The 22,116-nt window shown below is 39.0% G+C and overlaps 1 protein-coding gene across 5 annotated transcripts in view; it reads left to right on the forward strand.

Moving 5' to 3' along the window:
* LOC139950285 (coiled-coil domain-containing protein 150-like) overlaps nucleotides 1–12,087 on the forward strand; it is a 111,827-nt gene extending 99,740 nt beyond the window's left edge. For all 5 annotated transcript variants that reach the window (XM_071948904.1, XM_071948905.1, XM_071948908.1 and 2 more), the window contains 14 exons: nucleotides 713–781; nucleotides 1,290–1,382; nucleotides 2,095–2,286; nucleotides 2,916–2,978; nucleotides 3,438–3,566; nucleotides 4,208–4,377; nucleotides 4,505–4,598; nucleotides 5,127–5,296; nucleotides 6,045–6,360; nucleotides 6,822–6,994; nucleotides 7,485–7,635; nucleotides 8,633–8,821; nucleotides 9,344–9,490; nucleotides 10,217–12,087. In XM_071948904.1, coding sequence (XP_071805005.1) covers nucleotides 713–781; nucleotides 1,290–1,382; nucleotides 2,095–2,286; nucleotides 2,916–2,978; nucleotides 3,438–3,566; nucleotides 4,208–4,377; nucleotides 4,505–4,598; nucleotides 5,127–5,296; nucleotides 6,045–6,360; nucleotides 6,822–6,994; nucleotides 7,485–7,635; nucleotides 8,633–8,821; nucleotides 9,344–9,490; nucleotides 10,217–10,291 — 2,031 coding nt within the window. In that variant the 3' untranslated portion in view covers nucleotides 10,292–12,087. The remainder of the gene's footprint in view (nucleotides 1–712; nucleotides 782–1,289; nucleotides 1,383–2,094; nucleotides 2,287–2,915; nucleotides 2,979–3,437; nucleotides 3,567–4,207; nucleotides 4,378–4,504; nucleotides 4,599–5,126; nucleotides 5,297–6,044; nucleotides 6,361–6,821; nucleotides 6,995–7,484; nucleotides 7,636–8,632; nucleotides 8,822–9,343; nucleotides 9,491–10,216) is intronic.
* Nucleotides 12,088–22,116: the final 10,029 nt, after the last annotated feature.

Below are 22,116 nucleotides of genomic sequence, written 5' to 3' on the forward strand. Positions count from 1 at the left end.
TGCTTATTAAGTGCATTACACAAGACACAGGACCAACGGCTTTATGTCCCATTTGAAGGACGGAGCAATAATGGTGAAGTGTCTTGCTTTAAGGACACAAGTGTCAAAACCGGGAGTCAAACCCACACTCTGCTGATCGGAAACACCAGAGCTCGAGTCCGATGCTCATACAGTTATAATAATAGTAATAACCCGTTGTTATATAGCGCTTTTCACACCTGGAGGGTGTCCCAAAGCGCTGGTCACTGGGCCTTAATTCACTCCTTAAACCATCTCAGCTCCCTGATAGGGAGTATGCAGCCTGTGCAACATTAATATGCGCTACTCGGCTAAATCAACCACAAGAACCATCTCTGCCCTCACAGGTACCCATTTACCCCTGGGTGGAGAGAAGCAATTATAGTTAAGTGTCTTGCTCAGAGACACAAGTGTCACGACCGGGATTCGAACCCACACTCTGCTGAACAGAAGCATCAGAGCTTGAATTCGGTGCTCTTATCCGCTCGGCCACGACACCCCAGTTATACAGATTTACTATCAATACACTAGTTGTTGATCTTTTTGACAACTGATTTTTTAAAGCTGCCAACCAAACATGCCAATGTTTCAAAATATGTGATGAAGAGGTGAAACAAGAAAGATAGGCCTATTATTAATAATAGAATAATTTATTTGTTGATGGTAAATATTAATTTTTTCTTTGGCTGGTTAGGTGAACCTTGCGGTCGACGGTATGTCAGAAGAAAGAGGAAAACTGCACCAGGAACTTACACAGGCAAAGGTGAGTTTGAATCATTTGAATCGCCCTAATAGACAAAATATATCACTTTTGCTTTCCCCTGTTTTATTTCTGTTTCGGGAATCTAGAATGGATAGATGTATAAAACAGAGCCAACTTTCACAGAGATTATTGAGCAGACAATACTGCTTAACAATTTTCTGCTTAGCACAAATAAGCAGGACACCAGTCAGAAATGGTACAAGTGATATGGTGTTTTGACTGGTAACCTTATTCTGGTAAGCATAATTTTGTTGTGCTTTAGCAGCTTTGTGAAATTGGGCCCCATCTAGCTAAGTGTACATGCACTCAAAACACAGGCAATGCAAAGTCAAACAAGTGTGTACATATGTACTTATCACGTAAGTTTTTATTAATTTTGCAATTTTCAAAGTCATTACCAAGCGTAAACAGACCTTTGAAAGCGCACCTAAGAAATACTTTTAAAGAAGTTTGCTACTGTAGTTAATGCGGTGTTTTATGAAGTCTGGACCCCTTTTCCCTTTCCCAGTTGGAGGTGACCAGTCTCGGGCAAGATAAACAGTACTTAGAGGAGGAGAATAGTCGGTTAATGGAGAGGGTCTCGGCTATGGAACAGCAACAGGTAGGTTGTACGTACGTAGGTGTCGGTAAAAATCAGACTTGAGACACTCACTGAAATTCTGGGATCCACTCAGAAGCTTCATGACTGGGTATCTTCACTCTACCAGGGGCATGTTGCGGAATTTCGAAATACCGCTTTACCATAATTGCTTTGTAAAAGAGTTCAGTACATTCTGCCCTAACAGCCAGGCTCCTGGTGGATGATACCCACGCCTATATACTAACGGTCTGTGAAGGCCCAGGAGTAGGTGGCAACATGATCCTGGTAGAGTGTTTTATGGGTCGATAGCCCAAATGTAGCCGTCCAGCCTTGTGATGTAACAGTGATCTCTCTTAAAAATTAAAAATAAAAAAATAAAAAGGCAATTTGGAGAGGGATTCAAGGGGCTTGATGAGTAAAGTTTTGAAAAAAGTAAAAATTTGTGACGTTAGACGAATAGAGCGATCCACTAAGCTCCGCCCCATTGCATAATCACAACGCAACGAAGGTCCGACAAATAAGGTCCGACATGCATGCGCGTATCTAGGCGCACGCGACAGAGTTGTGCAGAAAGTCATTAGAGAGCCCCACGGGTTCTTGCTCACACGTGTGTCGTGGGCGGAGCCTATTGGATGATGGGTCTATTTACAGCCTATTGTTGATGAAGGAATACAAAAATTAATTCTCTCTGGTAATTTGCGAAGCGAAAATCACAACATTTTTATTTTGCTAGGACTCACAACAGAAGGTTCAGTCGACGATTGCGGAGTTGTTAGAGAGCAAGAATCGTCTGGCCTACGATAAAGGGCGTCTCCAGAACCGCGTGGATCAACTGCAAGGAGAGATGGCATCCTTGGCCGGTGCACAAGCTGATGTTCATCAACTGAAGAAAGTTAATGACATCATGCAGGCAAAGTTATCAAAGGTACAGATAACAGTGATCAAAACGATCAACGGTTAAAATGACTTTTTTAAATTTTCAGTAAGGTGTTTTTTTTTGTACACTTGATGTTCAAAAACAACTCCCAGTTTTATGTCAATTTTGTTTTCCACTTCAAAGCTTTTTGAAGATGACTGTCTTCTAGTGTACGTAACTGTGAACAAAAATGAAGTGAGTTTGTTTTCTTTTCATGACACTACTAGTGTGCCGATAAACAGAAATGTTTATTTATAACTATGAATAATATCCTAGTTTTTATACCAATTTTGCTACATTAGTAGTCCCAGCCGGTTTCTATACCTTCCGCCCAGGTAGTAGATACTAAGCAAGACAGTTCTTTTCAGAACTGAGAAGTCTCCCGAAAAATCTGATAATCTACTCCGCAGTAGTTTAATATAAAGCAAGAAAGTTCTCAAAGAACAAACTCTACCTGGTAAGTAGATACACACATGGTGTTACCTCAAACCAAATATCCATCGGTACCTCACCATGCAATGTCTCATTTCCCCCCAAAAAAACTGCTCAATTATATATTTACTTGTAATCAAATATCAAATTGGAAGATATTGATGTAATTCTCTACGTAAACAAACATTTTCTGTTTTTGCCGACAGACATCGGGGGAACTGAGTTCAGCCAGAATGGATGTCCAGAGGCTGGAGGGCAAGCTGCGACAGGTGAATAAACCTCCTACTGCTGATGCTGTGTCAACAGCAAACGGCAATCAGCCGTGGCATTTGGGAAATGGGGAATCTGTGTCTCTAGTGGGGTTTTTTGTGTCGGAAAGTTCATACATGTGTACTTTTGTTTTGCTATTTGGACCCAACTTTGAAGTGATGGGTTTTCAGTTTTGTGTGTACACTAATCAATTAAAGGGATAGACAGTTGAATTGAAATCTTCAGAAGTCCTAGACTGTATGAATTAGTTTTAGGTATGGAATTTTTTAACTGCAATCTGCAGGCATGTAACTCTTCCGCGTTTCCGCAGAATTCCACGTTTTTGTTTTTTTGTAAACCTGAAGAAAAAAAAAGTTAGCCCAGTGGCTAGAGGCAGTTCGAATCCTAACTCTGAATATCAACAATTATGAATATGACTTTGTTTACATTTTTTTTTTCTTACTTTCATTCACCTACAGGAGCGTGACTTGTCTGACAGAAAGGAGAAAGATTTCACCCTAGCCATCCAGGCAAGGGACGAGGCTTTCAATGAGTGCCAAAAGGTCAAAGGTCAAATTCAGGTCATGGAGGAGCGAGAAAAACAAAAGGTATAAAAGAAACTAAGGCCGTGTCTAAATTAACGGCTACGGCTGCGGCTAGATTTCCGCATCACTGTGCATTGAGGTGTAGGACGTCCTTAGCAACACCCTTTAGCAACAGCCGTAGCCGTACGTAGCTGTAGCCGCCAGTTCGGACCTGGGCTAATCCTAATTTTGTTTTCCCCTTAAAGACACTGGACACTATTGGTAATTGTCAAAGACCAGTGTTCTCACTTGGTGTATCTCAACATATGCAAAAAATAACAAACCTGTGAAAATTTGAGCTCAATTGGTCGTCGAAGTTGCAAGTTAATTATGAAAGAAAAAAGACCCTTGTCACACGAAGTTGTGTGCTTTCAGATGCTTGATTTCGAGATCTGAGGTCTCGAAATCAAATTCATGGAAAATTACTGCTTTCTCGGAATCTGCGTCACTTCAGAGGGAGCCATTTCTTACAATGTTTTATTCTATCAACAGCTCCCCGTGACCAAGTAAGGTTTTATGCTAATAATTATTTTGAGTAATTACCACTAGTGTCCGTTGCTTTAAGTACAGTACCGACTGAAAGTAAGTGATCCCACATAGGGGATCCCTCGGTGGAGGGGAGCCACTCCAATGACTTATACCCACATAATTGTTTCCTCTCCCAGGCCGCTAGCTTTCAGAGGAGCCTCACTGATGCCAAGGACGATCAGACCAAGATAGCGTCTACCTTGGAGGGGGTGATGGTATCGCACAAACAGCTGCAGACAGCGGTGGAGAACTTACAGACTGAGCTGGGCCGTAAAGACAGTGAGCTGGTCACACTCAGGAAGGAGAGGTTGGTATTTGCCACCCCCCAAAAAATAGTTCCACTTCCCCCCCCCCCCAAAAAAAAACCTTGTCCCACAAGTTTCAGATGCTTGAATTCGAGACCTCTTGTTTTATGTTGTTGTTATTGTTTACAGGGATAGCAGACAGAAGTCCATGGCAACACTACAGAGAGAGGTAGAGAAACTTCAAACTAATCTCGTAACCATGGAGACGCAAGAAGGTGGTCAGGTAAACAAATTATAAAAACCCAGTGCCCTGACATAATGTGCGGACCCATTCAAAGTCATTTCCCTTTAAAGACAGTGGAAACTTGGTAATTACTCAAAATAATTATTATCATAAAACCTTTCTTAATTATGAGTAATGGGTAATTGTGAGAAATGGCTCCCTCTGAAGTGACGAAGTTTTTGAGAAAGAAGTAATTTTCCGCAAATTTGATTTCGAGACCTCAGATTTAGAATTTGAGGTCTCGAAATCGAGCATCTGAAAGCACACAACTTCGTGTGACAAGGTGTTTTTTCTTTCATTTTAATCTCGCAACTTCGACGACCAATTGAGCTCAAATTTCCACAGGTTTGTTATTTTGTGCATATGTTGGGATACACCAAGTGAGAAGACTGGTCTTTGACAATTACCAATAGTGTCCAGGGTCTTTGAACCCGTTTTCATTTAACTGCAATTAGCCATAGAGCTACAGTCGAACCACTTGACCATATCACAATCCCATGTATGCTCTGATTGTTTGTTTTTTTGTAGTTGGACAATGTTCGCAGTGAGCTGAGCAGAGTGAGCAGCGACAAGCTGAAACTAAGTCGCACTGTGGATGACCTGCTTCAAACCAACGGTCAACTTCAGTCAACGGCTGAGAGACTGCAGAGTCAACTTGAGAAACGGAATCACAAGTACAAGCTCTTACAAGAAGCCAGGTATAAGATCCTTTAATGTACCTCCAATCACTTTGAACAGTTATAAGATTTGTTTTAATTTAATCTTTACCATGTTTACCGACTATTATTTTGGTTTTACCGTAACACTGATGTGTGTTAGCACTGAATACTCAGTCTTTTTCCCAACATCCCAACATCCCACATCCCAAGGCATATTCGCATGTGTACAGTGTATTGTTAATGGTGTTGGTTTCATGTCATCACTGCGCAGTGTGCTCAAATGTTATGGATGTTAAATTTGCATCGGGGATAAAGAATATCAAATTTGGTTTTTACCCATACACCGATGTGTGTTAGCACTGTATGCCTGTGATATTTTTTCACAGGACTCGGGAAAGTACTGAGTATACAGTGCTAACACACATCGGTGAATGGGTAAAAAACAAAATTGACATGTTAATAACTCATTAATGGATTAATAAAAATATTAAAAAATCATATGGCTTAAAGGTACCCAATTTAATTCGAAAAGCTAAACAAGTTCTAGAGCACTCAGAAAATAAATTACGCATGAGAGAGATTTATAATAACAATAAAACCAAAACTTTCATATAGCGCCCTAATCATGTAGCATGGCACTAAGAACATATTAAAAAATAAGAAGCAGAATAATATCATGAGGAGTAAAACAAGTAAAAAAAAAACAGTTCTAAAAATTCTTTAAACAAATCTAGTTTATCTGCTGCCACCAAGCATATCTCACCCAACCCCTCAATTTATATTTTAGGAGTAGAGAACAGTCGAGTCTTCAGGAGCAGCTCCACTCCACCGAAGACCGTCTCCACTCCCTCCAGCAGCAGCTAGCTAGCAAGAGAGACTCCTCCATCAAGAATGCGACCAAGGAGCTCGCCCACATCCAGCAAACCAATACAGACCTCATGACTAGGGTCAAGGAGCTCTCACGGACCAACGCAGATATTCTGAAGAAGGTCGCCAGCCTGGAAGAGACTTGTGGAAAGCAGCGGGATAGGATTCATAGTCTGAAGTCGCAGCTAGAGGGAAGTCACAGGCTAAGGAAAACCAACACTGAGATGACTGAGAAGGTACATGTTTGTATTTGTAAATCAACTCCAGTGCCCACTTTCATATAGCTGTTAAGCAGAAAATTTTGCTTAGCAAATTTCTTGGCTGAACAAAAAATAACCAGGGTACCAGTCTTAGCAATGGTGTCTGTATGATATTCTCACTGGTAACCAATATTGGAAAACCTAAAAAAAAAATGGTGCTTAGCAAGTTACTTGCAGGTATTATCAAATAAGGCCATTGGCACTTGTACTAATGCTTGATATAACCGAGTTTATTGATGCTTTTCTGGTGTCCATTGGTGTAGGGTTTGTTTTGATTCTCTTTTGGTGCAGAAAACGGGTGAACCAAACGTTCACCAGAACTGCACCAAACCATGCAAACAGGTTGGGTTGGACTGAGGGCACAGAGTTGCCAACTTTCTCTGATTCTGCGAAAAAGTGCCTTGAAAATAAACCCGTCTTTCACTGGTTCACTACAGATCAAAGACATCAACCGTCAGCTGTCCGAGATGGAAGCGGCCAAACGAGAGTACGCCAGGAAGAACAACGAGCAGGCTAAGACCATCTCTAGCTTTGTCAATCAGGTGTCGGAGTTACAGGCTGATCTGCTGGCCATATCTGGGGTACAGGAAAGCATGTCAGAAGCCTCCAGGTAAGGGTCAACCAGCCCCATCCCCCCAGTCCCTGCCCCACAAAAAGAATTATTTTGTTCCAAATCATATTACAAAAACCATATCAACTCGCTTTTCATTAGTACCCTGGTAAATTTGCCAATAACATTGCTTAAATCTTTCTCAGCCCCTGAGGGGTACACAGCACTGAGCTGCCATGGGCCTCCAAAGTCTTTTCCAAAGACAATGTGAACCTCGACCCTCGCAGGTACCCGTTTAGTATACCCCTGGGTCAAGAGAAGCAATTATAGTACAGCATCTTGTTCAAGGGTACAAGTGTCATGACCGGGATTCAAATCCATTCTCTGTTGAATTAACCACCAGAACTTGAATTCCATGCTCTAAACCACTCGACCATGACATCCTATTACTTGGTGGAAGAGTTCTGACGGATAATTGCTTGGTTCATACTAAGTTTAGAGCTGCATTGAGCTACTGATGAACCCCTTTGTGTATTTTATTCTCGTGTAGGAAGAAAGACGAGCAAGTTGAGAAAGAGCGATCGCGGCGTGAGGAGATTCAACTGAAGGCCAAGGAGCTCCAGAAGAAGTTGATTCAGCTACAAGAAGAGAAATCCCAGGCAGAGGTGAAGCTTCTGGAAGCCAGCAGCGAGTCCTTCCAGGTAAGCCCCAGGCCAAATTAATAACAGTGGCTTCTTATATAGCGCCTATTTTCGTCACTCGGTGACGGTCAAGGCGCTTCAACACTCAGCATTCTCCTGCAAGGTATTGTATGTGGGACTACTTTTAAATTATGAGACCTGCTCTTTTAACGTAGCACCATGCAATGGTTTACCAGGTGGCGCAATATGCTGCCAATCAAACCAGGAACACCAGGGCAAAAACCCTTCTCTGTTTTTATAAGTGCACAACACAATAGACCAACAGCTGTACGTCGCATCCGAAGGACGAAGCATCTTGCTTAAGGACACAGGTGTCATGACTCGGACTTGAACCCACCTTAACAGAAACACCAGAGCTTGAGTACGATGCTCTTAATCGGCAGTAACTTTGATACAGTAGCATCGGAAGGTTAGCATGCCTGTTGCTTTGCTTACGGTTAGCACCGCTATGAAATGAACACTCGCACAGTAAGCACAAATCGATTGTTAAGCAGCTCTATGAAATTGGCCCCGAGTTATTTTTGACTTTCCTGCCACTTTTCTGAATCAGTTTTTTCTTGTTGTCTCAATAAGCAACTACCTAAGACCTTTATTTTAACCACGCTTCATCTCTTTGGAAACACGCTTTTGTTATTCCCCGGGAGCTGAGATAATAAGGAATTAAGTAAATGGCCAAGTGACCATAGTTGAAAGTGCTCTGAGACGCACTTTGGGTGTGAAAGGCCCTATAGATACAGAAACTGGTTGTAATTATTATTATATAGCTACCAGGCAATCTCGGTGGTCTAGTTGGTATGACACTGCTCTAGAATTGCAAAGGTCGTGGGTTCGAATCCCACCCGAGTAAAATGCCTGTGATTTTTTTCCCAGGACTCGGTAAAGTACTGAGTATACAGTGCTACACACATCGGTGTATATGGGTAAAAACCAAAAATTAATAATCTTTATCTCCGATGCACATTTAACATCTAATAAATTATTATTCCCCTTCTACCAGATTTCAGCCAATCTTCACGAGGCCCAGTCGTGGTTTAAGACTCGATACGAGACCCTCCAGAAGGAGTTGGTGGAGGCTCGACAGCGTCAGTCCCAGCTGGAGAAGAACAACACGGAGCAGCAACAGAAGCTTCTAGAGGAGAGAATGAAAGCCGCTGAGCAGGCTCAGAAAGCTAGAAATATGATGAGAGTAAGTGCTTTTGGTATCACCATGTATCTACTTAGAACAACTGGACGCGCTAGAAGTCTAAAGATCGACTGGTGCAGTCGTTCGGAACAACTTCCAGGCACCTCGGTTTCAGATGTTGATCTTTTCATGAGCCGAACCCTAATGTAAAACTTATGTTAAGTTCGCCTCTCTGAAACTGAAATTTAATTGGGTCAACCCAGGGTCGCTTCTAATCAATTTGTGTCGCTTCTAATCAATGTGTGTATCTACTTGCTAGGTAGATTATGTTCTTTTGAGAACTTCTATTCTATACCGCGAAGTAGATTTTTGTGATTCCGACGACTACTCAGCTCTGAAAAGAACTGTTCCGTTTATAAACTACTACCTGGAGCGAAGGTAGAAAATCGGCCGGGACTACTACTTTTGCTTTAGTGGATTGGGGGGGAATTCTCGTTATTAATTAGTTCCTTGCTTTCACAAGTAGAATTAATAGATTTAATTAAATTTCCTTCTCATTAATACTTTTTTTTTTCTTTTCTTCAGGCTAGCAGACACGCTCTCAACCAGTTGTCCAGACAGGCAGAATCCGACGCTCAAAAAACTAAATCCCAGATGACAACGATGGTCCAACGATTGCAAGCAGAGAAAGATCACGCGGCGTACACAGACGGAAAACTCAAGAAATTCATGGTGGGTTGTCTTCGTCAATACAGTTCAATCAGAAATTAGTTTTGTTGGGTTGTAGAAGGTGGTTGTGAAAAGTAAACTGTTTTGACAGTGAAGAAAAACCGTCTTAAGACTCAAAAGTCTATCTCAAATCTTCTGATGCCGAAGCCGTCATCTATCTTTAACTGAGGATGGTAGTGGGTCTCTTCTTGTTTCATTTAACTTGTGTTTTTTTGTTTGCATTGATCAAAACAAAAATTTGTGGGACTTGAACCAACGACCCCCAGATTAATGTGGCGGTGCTCTCCCAACCAAGCTATCTAGCCTGTTGGCAGTCGCCCTATTTTGTCCCTATATCTTTATTTGAGTGTGTTTTCAAATAATAAACCACAAGGGAAACTGACTGGGTAGACTTTTAATATGATTTGGGGTTGAACAAAGAAAAACTGACTTGAGCAGGATTTGAACCAACAACCTCCATATTAATGTCGATGCTCTTCCAACTCTAGCCCCCTGTTAGCAGTCTTTCTATGTTGCTACTTTTGTTAGGGGTGTGAGTAAAACCTGCGACCTGTGGCTTGTGCCGGCACTCGTACCAACTGAGCTATCTAACCCTTTGTAGGCGGTCTCCCTATTTGTCAGTATTCCTGTATTTTGTTACTCTTAATTTGTCCAATGCTTTCATATAATTTCCCTTGTTGGCTTATCATAAACTCAGTACTGTCTTCTCTTGTTTTGTTGTTCTTGTAGGACGCTAGTGGACAGTACATCGAGGAGCTGGCATTCGAGTTGGATCATTACCGTAGTCATGGAGATACACTCTGACCTATAGACTGTTAAGCCCGGTTCATACTTACTGCGAATGCGAATGGGAAGCGAGTTTTGGTGACGCAATATCGGCACGCACCCCTTTCCCCAAGTGTCTGACGCAATAATATTCGCTTCCCACGAGGCATTCGCAGGAAGTATGAACCGGACTTTAGGCCGTGTCCGAATTGGTGCCTACAGCTAGGGCTACAGCTAGATTTTATACCAAGACCTTCGTTTGTTGTCGTTAAAGGGTGTATGTAACTTTTGTAGGACAAAAAACACAATGTCCACAGATTTACACTAAACTTACACAGTTTGAAGATAGCAGTAGAAAGCTTCCCTGAAAAATATTACGTGCTGAGGTACTGTAGTTTTGGGGAAATGAGTAAAACAATAATTTTAATCATTTACAAACCAATTTTCATTTCATTTTTTTACTAATTTCTCAAAAACTACAGCACCTCAGTAAGTAATATTTGAAGGGAAGCTTTCCACTATCATTATCTTCAAGCCCTGTAAGTTTAATGTAAATCTATGGACATTTTGAAAAAGTACCTAAATCTTTTAACAGAGCCCATCAGGCTGATGTATCATTTGATGTACATATGAGAGTTTTGTAATATACAGCTATGCTGCAAAATTAACTTATACATTGCATAATTATTTAAGTTTTTTTGTGAACAGAAGAGTAGACTACATTTTTGTTGAGAAAGTCTTAAATTCTTTTAATTTTTTCTTTACATTTGATATGTTTGTAAAGATATTACCGATACTTTACTTTATATGTAAATTGGCTAATACCTTCCAAAAATTTCCAAAATACCGTTCAGATACAAAATACAGCAGTGGGGCTGTATTTTGTTTTAAGATATATTTATTTGAGAAGTATTTGTTTTGAGATGAACTGAGTTTGAGATAGATTAGAGTCGCACCTCAACCAATTATTCCCCTAAAAATACGCATAAACTTCTACCAGTGGGACTGTATTTTGTTTTAAGATATGTTTATTGGAGAAGTATTTGTTTTAAGATGAACTGAGTTTGAGATAGATTAGAGTCGCACCTCAACCAATTATTCTCCTAAAAATACGCATAAACTTCTACCAGTTTTTGTTGTATAAAACCATGCAAATTTCCAAATCTTGTTTATTTAGTTTTTGCGAAATTCTGTGCAAGTTCTGTTTAAAGGGACAATAAATTTCAGAGACTTTCGTGTGATTTAGGAGTTTTTAAAAGACTGCCTGGTATACAAAGCAGTGCTGTTTTAAAAAATAAAATGACTCTAATTTCTATACCATCCGCCCTGGTAATAGTTAAAAAGCAGGACAGTTCTTTCCAGAACTGAGAAGTCTCCCGAACCTCCGATTATCTTCTCCGCGGCAGTAGAATAAAGCAAGACAGTTCCCTAAGAACAACGCTACCTGACAAGTAGATACACACATGATGTTACCGCAAACCAAATATACAAAATGACTCGTGCTCAAGTGGATCTGCATCCCTGTATGTTGGTCCCAAAAGCTCCTTTGAGTCTATAAAAGTCCATGGGCGTTATCACAAAGCAGAAATACCATCATTTAACTGTTAAGTTTAGGATCCGAGTTTCAGACTATTTTGTCAGTAATGACTCTCACCCCTGATTATTATATAAGATTAAAAGGGCTCAAAATTTCATTCATTTTAGATTCAAACAGATAGATTGTATATCTTATTTATCTATGTCTTTACAGAGAGAATTTGCTTTTTTAATAAAAAAGGTTAGCATCTATCCAATTTAAAAGTGTCTCTGGATTCAAAATTATTATAATTATTGGTACAGATAAACAATAAAACCGTCCAATGACGATTGTCCAATGAGGAGAGCTTTGTTTTGTTATGCTAATTTTCTCTAAAAGGTTGGGGCTCTTGGTCTGGGACCTTGTCTTGGTCTCCGGTGTACCAGGCTCAATTTCATAAAACTGCTGAAAAAGCAGGATATTGCTTCACAATTTCCTGTTAAGCAGAAATGTGCGAGATCATAGGCACAAATTGGACATAGACTGGTAGGTTGGCCGGGTAAAGCTTATTCTGGTAAGCAAAATGGCATTGTGCAGTGGTACTTTGGTGCTTAAGCCGTCTGGGCCCTAGTCTTGTTCCAAGACCATTGGTGTTGCGCGGTCACACACGATTAACGTTCCGATCTCTGCACGGCAAAAACTGTACACGTTTTGTAATAACCGAACGCTAGCGGGCGCTCTGTTTCTCTGATTATGATCTCACCATGGTGAGATCATGGTGAGAGAGATCCGAAAAATCAGAGAAACAGAGCGCCCGCTAGCGTTCGGTCATTACAAAGCGTGTACAGGTTTTGCCGTGCATAGATCGGAACGTTGATTGTGTGTGACCGCGCAACACCAATGGTCTTGGAACCAAGACTATCTGGGCCCTAGTCTTGAAAACAACAATGGCACCAAACAAACATTTTGGTAAGCTGGGACCAATTTTCGTGAAGAAGTGTAAAGCTCCAAAACATCTTATATTGAACACAAACAGACCCAAACTTCGTAAGCATCACCAGGATCACAACAATAAAATTACCATCTTTACCTATGACTATCCCGTTTTATTTTTGTTGGCAGAAAAGAATGTTTGTAATATTTTCCGCTAGAGAAAGTAGTTCTATGAAAATGGGAGGGGGAGAGAGGGGGGGGGGAGAGAGAGGCGATTGCTAAAAACATCACCAAGATAATGGATTGGCATCAGTTTAGTTTCACTCAGTCAGCAAATTATCAAGGTATGTTTTTATTATAAAATTATAGTACGTTTCCAACTCAAATTAACTACACAACCATACGCAACTCAATGGGAAACAACACAACCATACACATGTTAATGGGAAACTACACAACCATACACAAGTCAAAGGGAAACTACGCAACCGTACACAAGTCAATGGGAAACTACACAACCGTACACAACTCAATGGGAAACTACACATCCATACACAATACAGTAGGACACTTTACAACCATACACAACTCAATGGAAAACTACACAACCATACACCAGTCAATGGGAAACTACACAACCATACACAAGTCATTGGGAAACTACACAACCATACACAAGTCAATGAGAAACTACACAACCATACACAAGTCAATGGGAAACTACACAACCATACACAAGTCAATGGGAAACTACACAACCATACAAAAGTCAATGGGAAACTACACAACCATACACAAGTCAATGGGAAACTACACAACCGTACACAAGTCAATGGGAAACTACACAACCGTACACAACTCAATGGGAAACTACACAACCATACACAAGTCAGTAGGACACTTAACAACCATACACAAGTCATTCGGAAACTACACAACCATACACAAGTCAATGGGAAACTACACAACCATACGCAATGCAATGGGAAACTACACAACCATACACAAGTCAATGGGAAACTAAACAACCATACACAAGTCAACGGGAAACTACACAACCATACACAAGTCAATGGGACACTTCACAACCATACACAAGTCAATGGGAAACTACACAACCATACACAAGTCAATGGGAAACTAAATAACCATACACAAGTCAATGGGAAACTACACAACCATACACCAGTCAATGGGACACTTCACAACCATACACATGTCAATGGGAAAGTACACAACCATACACAAGTCAATAGGAAAGTACACAACCATACACAATGCAATGGGAAACTACACAACCATACACAAGTCAATGGGAAACTACACAACCATACACAAGTCAATGGAAAACTACACAACCATGCACAAGTCAATGGGACACTTCACAACCATACACAAGTCAATGGGAAACTACACAACCATACACAAGTCAATGGGAAACTACACAACCATACACAAGTCAATGGGAAACTACACAACCATACACAATGCAATGGGAAACTACACAACCATACACAAGTCAATGGGAAACTACACAACCATACACAAGTCAATGGGAAACTACACAACCATACACAAGTCAATAGGAAACTACACAACCATACACAAGTCAATGGGACACTTCACAACCATACACAAGTCAATGGGAAACTACACAACCATACACAAGTCAATGGGAAACTACACAACCATACACATGTCAATGGGAAACTACACAACCATACACAAGTCAATGGGAAACTACACAACCATACACAAGTCAATGTAACACTTCACAACCATACACATGTCAATGGGAAACTACACAACCATACACAAGTCAATGGGAAACTACACAACCATACACAAGTCAATGGGAAACTACACAACCATACACAATGCAATGGGAAACTACACAACCATACACAAGTCAATGGGAAACTACACAACCATACACAAGTCAATGGGAAACTACACAACCATACACAAGTCAATAGGAAACTACACAACCATACACAAGTCAATGGGACACTTCACAACCATACACAAGTCAATGGGAAACTACACAACCATACACAAGTCAATGGGAAACTACACAACCATACACATGTCAATGGGAAACTACACAACCATACACAAGTCAATGGGAAACTACACAACCATACACAAGTCAATGTAACACTTCACAACCATACACATGTCAATGGGAAACTACACAACCATACACAAGTCAATAGGAAACTACACAACCATACACAACGCAATGGGAAACTACACAACCATACACATGTCAATGGGAAACTACACAACCGTACACAAGTCAATGGGAAACTACACAACCATACACAAGTCAATGGGAAACTACACAACCGTACACAAGTCAATGGGAAACTACACAACCATGGGAAACTACACGGAATTTTTGCTAATTAAACCATACCCCGGAAAAAACACAGACAAATAATGTGTTTTTTCCTAAACCGCTGCAAGTATGATCACTTTTTCACTTCCCAAGCCAAATAGGACCAACCTCAAAGCCTACATTAATAACGTCTCCTCAAAAGCTGAAGCACATAGCATCCAGGTTGTGATAAATTGTTATAGGCCCCTAGCGACACAATTAATTGCATGACCCCAAAACAATATTATTAAACAGAATTTGAGGGCATGGAATGATAACCCTGTTTTGCGCATGACTTTTGGCCAATAGTGGCACCCTGACAACTAATGGGGCTTATTCGTCTCTCGTCACCCCTCGTCAACGCCCTTCTAATTGTGTTCTTTGTAGATCTAAATAATTTGTTTTAGTGTTCGGGCGCGAGCAGTTTCAAAATATACCAATACTTTTAAGCACTGACAATTAATTACGTAGGGGCTTTGAAAAGACAGGAGAATACGGGAACACAAAGTTATAATAATTACCATACCAGGAATATCACTACCGAGTAAGCATTAATCGTAATAATTATTACGAACCGGTATATCTCATTTACGAAAAACTGCTATGATAGATAATAAGTCATGATAGTTGTATTAGGGGGGCTATAGTTCAAATGAAATGTAAGTCATTATTGTGACTTTTACTTGAATATTTATAAGATGTAGGCTTTGGTAGTAATTATTGTTACGTTGAATTACAGTTTCTTTCTTTCCTGATAATTAAAAACCGTTTGTACAGTGTTTAACCTCTAGCAAAGTGTTGTCATGTCAAGCAATAACTCAATTGCGACTTTTAGCAGGGCTTCGGTGTAATAGATGAAGGGAAATAGATAAGACTTACCTGTTTTTAGGAATTACACGGAAACTACACAACCGTACACAAGTCAATGGGAAACTACACAACCGTACACAAGTCAATGGGAAACTACACAACCGTACACAAGTCAATGGGAAACTACACAACCATACACAAGTCAATGGGAAACTACACAACCGTACACAACTCAATGGGAAACTACACAACCATACACAAGTCAGTAGGACACTTAACAACCATACACAAGTCATTCGGAAACTAGACAACCATACACAAGTCAATGGGACACTTCACAACCATACACAAGTCAATGGGAAACTACACAACCATACACAAGTCAATAGGAAACTACACAACCATACACAAGTCAATGGGAAACTACACAACCGTACACAAGTCAATGGGAAACTACACAACCGTACACAACTCAATGGGAAACTACACAACCATACACAATACAGTAGGACACTTTACAACCATACACAACTCAATGGAAAACTACACAACCATACACCAGTCAATGGGAAACTACACAACCATACACAAGTCAATGGGAAACTACACAACCATACACAAGTCAATGGGAAACTACACAAACATACACAAGTCAATGGGACACTTCACAACCATACACATGTCAATGGGAAACTACACAACCATACACAAGTCAATAGGAAAGTACACAACCATACACAAGTCAATGGGAAACTACACAACCATACACAAGTCAATGGGAAACTACACAACCATACACAAGTCAATGGGAAACTACACAACCGTACACAAGTCAATGGGAAACTACACAACCATACACAAGTAAATGGGAAACTAAACAACCATACACAAGTCAATGGGAAACTACACAACCATACACAAGTCAATGGGACACTTCACAACCATACACGTCAATGGGAAACTACACAACCATACACAAGTCAATAGGAAACTACACAACCATACACAATGCAATGGGAAACTACACAACCATACACAAGTCAATGGGAAACTACACAACCATACACAAGTCAATGGGAAACTACACAACCATGCACAAGTCAATGGGACACTTCACAACCATACACAAGTCAATGGGAAACTACACAACCATACACAAGTCATAGGGAAACTACACAACCATACACAAGTCATAGGGAAACTACACAACCATACACAAGTCAATAGGAAACTACACAATCATACACAAGTCAATGGAACACTTCACAACCATACACAAGTCAATGGGAAATTACACAACCATACACAAGTCAATGGGAAACTACACAACCATACACAAGTCAATGGGAAACTACACAACCATACACAAGTCAATAGGAAACTACACAACCATACACAATGCAATGGGAAACTACACAACCATACACAAGTCAATGGGAAACTACACAACCATACACAAGTCAATGGGACACTTCACAACCATACACAAGTCAATGGGAAACTACACAACCATACACAAGTCAGTGGGAAACTACGCAACCATACACAAGTCAATGGGAAACTACACAACCATACACAAGTCAATGGGATACTACACAACCATACACAAGTCAATGGGAAACTACACAACCATACACAAGTCAATGGGAAACTACACAACCATACACAATGCAATGGGAACTACACAATTCAATTTAAAAACCTGAATACATACATTCATATAAAAAATAGGTTTGTATCATAAAATAGCTTAAAAAGAGAATTACAACTATAAACTTTGAGGCAAGTTTACAGACAATGTAAGTCAAAGGAAAATGGGAAAGGGCCTATAGGAGAATCTAATACAAGTAGAGGCATAAAAAAAATAGACAACAAGAATAAATTTATAAAATTAAAGTAATAGAAAGGGGGATAATACAGATCATAAAATATACAATAATCAACAAATTTTAAAAATGCTCCACGTTATCTCGACCAACTATTGTTAAAAAGGTTAATATTGCGCTAGGTAGAAAACAAGTTCTTAAAACTGTTGGTCTTGAGACATAGTTGTCGGACCCTGCCTGAGTGGTTCTGAAAAAATTGATGGTTAAAACTTATTAAACTGAGTCATAATGTAATCTTCCATGATTTCTTGCATGCTCTTTTAGTGTCTGCTCCAATGATCCTGCTGGCCTTTTTGGGATGCGCTGGAATTTCTTACAATTTGCCTTGGAGAGTGAATTATACCAACAAATACAACAGAAACTTAAGATAGATTGAAGATATTCAACATACACGATACATTCCTTACTGTCGAGATTATTATGGATCGGTAAGAATGTCAATGTCACGGTAAATAGTTGCGTGGTTTCAATGAAATTGCTTCACTGACAACTTTTCAAAAGTGTCCACTAGTCACAAACTTTCAAACCAATATTGATATAATCTCAATTTATTTATGGATTTAAGTTAGCCAGTAACGTAAAGTTTAATTCATGCCGTGTCATTTTTAATTTGTATACATTTACCTAAGACAACTCTTCTAACTGAAAAGCGCGTCGAGTTGAAAATGCTTTTAAAACATTATCCAGTGTGGTGATTTAAAAGTTGAGTTGATTTGTATTATAAAAAAACAGGTAAGTCCTATCTATTTCCCTTCATCTATTACACCGAAGCCCTGCTTAAAGTCGCAATTGAGTTATTGCTTGACATGACAACACTTTGCTAGAGGTTAAACACTGTACAAACGGTTTTTAATTATCAGGAAAGAAAGAAACTGTAATTCAACGTAACAATAATTACTACCAAAGCCTACATCTTATAAATATTCAAGTAAAAGTCACAATAATGACTTACATTTCATTTGAACTATAGCCCCCCTAATACAACTATCATGACTTATTATCTATCATAGCAGTTTTTCGTAAATGAGATATACCGGTTCGTAATAATTATTACGATTAATGCTTACTCGGTAGTGATATTCCTGGTAATTATTTTTACTTTGTGTTCCCGTATTCTCCTGTCTTTTCAAAGCCCCTACGTAATTAATTGTCAGTGCTAAAAAGTATTGGTATATTTTGAAATTGCTCGCGCCCGAACACTAAAACAAATTATTTAGATCTAAAAAGAACACAATTAGAAGGGCGTGGCCGGAACGGACCAAATGTTAATAAATGACTTTGTGTCTCGGTTTCTGTTCACAGTATTTGGGCTTATTATTGTTGCTTTCTTCTGAAAAGAAAAAGGTTTTTAAAAAGGGGGAATTTATATTATTGTGTATGCTTGTTCGTGTTCTGTTTTAGCTCAATTATCTTTGATGTAATATATTTTTACAATAGCCAAGAGGTGACGAGAGACGAATAAGCCCCATTAGTTGTCAGGGTGCCACTATTGGCCAAAAGTCATGCGCAAAACAGGGTTATCATTCCATGCCCTCAAATTCTGTTTAATAATATTGTTTTGGGGTCATGCAATTAATTGTGTCGCTAGGGGCCTATAACAATTTATCACAACCTGGATGCTATGTGCTTCAGCTTTTGAGGAGACGTTATAAATGTAGGCTTTGAGGTTGGTCCTATTTGGCTTGGGAAGTGAAAAAGTGATCATACTTGCAGCGGTTTAGGAAAAAACACTTTATTTGTCTGTGTTTTTTCCGAGGTATGCCCTAATTAGCAAAAATTCCGAAAAGCTGACCTGCCAAAAATTGAGAAGAAATCAGATGTTTTATTAGTTGTACGAAAATATATTTGATTGGTTTGCAAGAGGTTCAGATACTTAAAATAGTTTTTAAAATAACTTTTGAATATTAATTAGCACAAGCATTGGTTGCTGCTATGAATCTATGAGCACCTTTTAGAGCTTTTTGGCGCCCTCCCGTGTTAACAAACTGAGATGCAAAACACTGGGTTGAACTTCTGCCTAAATGCATATTCATGAATATGCAAATCACACTGTTTATTTGGGAAATAGTGCGAACACTGGGTAAGAAAACCTTCATTCATGATCCAACCATTAAAAGGTGTCAGTAGACAGTTTACCCAAAGCAGTTACGTTACAAAATATGACGGGGTTGAACTTTATATGGTTTAATACAGAAAATAGTATTGGCTCGAAAACAAACACAACATTACGACTGCAAGAGACTAATCACAACCATCCGCGGTTTAGCTTCATACGTCGTGTTGGTTATATGCCTCCTAGGGAGGGCGCACTCCACAAACAGCCCGAAGAATCCTACATTTTTACGTTTATCACATTGATTATTTTTCGTCTGATAACTTCAGGCAAAATGTCTCCTTCAAGACCATCCATAGGATTTATGTAATTGTGGCTGTTCATCAGAGGCTGACCAGAGCTATCAAGGTATGTTTTAGAGTGATATATTGAGAAATACGCATTTCCTGATACTTTTATGTTTGCATGTTTGCATTATTTTGATTTTAACCTGTACACGGCCCTTTACCTATGATCACCGTACATCCCTGACCGGTGGTACCCGACCATAGTACGGCGCGGCTCTTCTGGCCTGTGGTGGGTGATTGTACGTAGTTGCGTGTACACACGTGTCATGACTGAAAACTCAGCTGTTGGCTGGCTTTACTTTAAACATTACAGTACATTTTCCACATGTTGGTTGGTCTGTTTTCAGTGTATACAAATTTTTGTGTGAGAAATTGTGGGAAAGTTCTCTCTTCTCTATCCAAGACTCTAAAAAAAAAAAAGATATAGGCTTGGAGTCTAGGACGCTTTTTTGTGGTACTATTTTGAAGAAAACAATTGTCGGGGTATTTGATGATGAATGGCTGGTCCCTGCCCATGATCCTGCCTCAAATAAAGGTCTAATGTGTTTTTTGTTTTCTCAAGAGATTTCACATAGTGATTTCCCTTACGGAGATTTTGCCTCTTTCGCTCTTCATAGATTAACCCGTTTGCTTTGGCGGCAGTTGGTATCCCATAATCCTTTGCTTCAAACACGCTACAGTCACACATGTTTTGCCGAGTTTCAATTTCATGTCGATTTTGATCAATCTTTTGGCTGGAAATTCACTTTTTTTGGCAGGCTATTTTCAGAGGAAGAGGTGAAAAATAACGTCGTGCGCCCACTGCACACAGGTTTGAACTGTTTTAACGTGAGTTTATGCCATTTTGACACAGAAAATTGTCTATAGAAAACGTTACGTGGTTGACTGTTGTAGTTGTACAGGTGTACATGTATGTAAAATGGTACATTATTTGTGTATCATTGGTATATTAGATATGATGTACATCATTATGTATCATTCGTTCAGGTTATAGTATATTAATTTTTTTATTTATTTTTTGCAAATTTTCTCTTAACAAGTTTGTAAATAACTTAGTAATTTTTTTCACGTTTTCCCTTTTTTCTCAGGTTTTTAAATAACGTTTTCCATGTTTTCTTTTTCTCTGCCAGGTTTGTGAATAACTTATTATTTTTCGTTTTCTCTACAGGTTTGTAACTAACTTATTGATTTTTGTTTTCTCTACAGGTTTGTAAATAACTTATTAATTTTTGTTTCCTCTGCAGGTTTGTAAATAACTTATTGACTTTTATTTTCTCTACAGGTTTGTTAATAACTTATTATTTTTCGTTTTCTCCACAGATTTGTAAATAACTTATTGATTTTTGTTTTATCTACAGGTATGTAAATAACTTATTATTTTTTGTTTTCTCTACAGGTTTGTAAATAACTTATTGTTTTTTGTTTTATCTACAGGTTTGTGAATAACTTATGAATTTTTGTTTTCTCTACAGGTTTGAAAATAACTTGTTAATTTTTTTTCTCTGCAGGTTTGTAACTAACTTATTGATTTTTATCTTCTCTACAGGTTTGTAAATAACTTATTGATTTTTATTTTCTCTACAGGTTTGTAAATAACTTATTGATTTTTGTTTTCTCTACAGGTTTGTAAATAACTTATTGATTTTTATCTTCTCTACAGGTTTGTAAATAACTTTTTAATTTTGTTTTCTCTACAGGTTTGTAAGCAACTTATCGATTTTTGTTTTCTCTACAGGTTTGTAACTAACTTTTTAATTTTTGTTTTTTCTACAGGTTTGGTAACTAACTTATTGATTTTTATCTTCTCTACAGGTTTGTAAATAACTTTTTAATTTTGTTTTCTCTACAGGTTTGTATCTAACTTATTGGTTTTTATCTTCTCTACAGGTTTGTGAATAACTTATTGATTTTTATTTTTTCTACAGGTTTGTAACTAACT

Source organism: Asterias amurensis, chromosome 18, assembly GCF_032118995.1.
Source record: "Asterias amurensis chromosome 18, ASM3211899v1".
NCBI classification, from domain to species: Eukaryota; Metazoa; Echinodermata; class Asteroidea; order Forcipulatida; family Asteriidae; genus Asterias; species Asterias amurensis.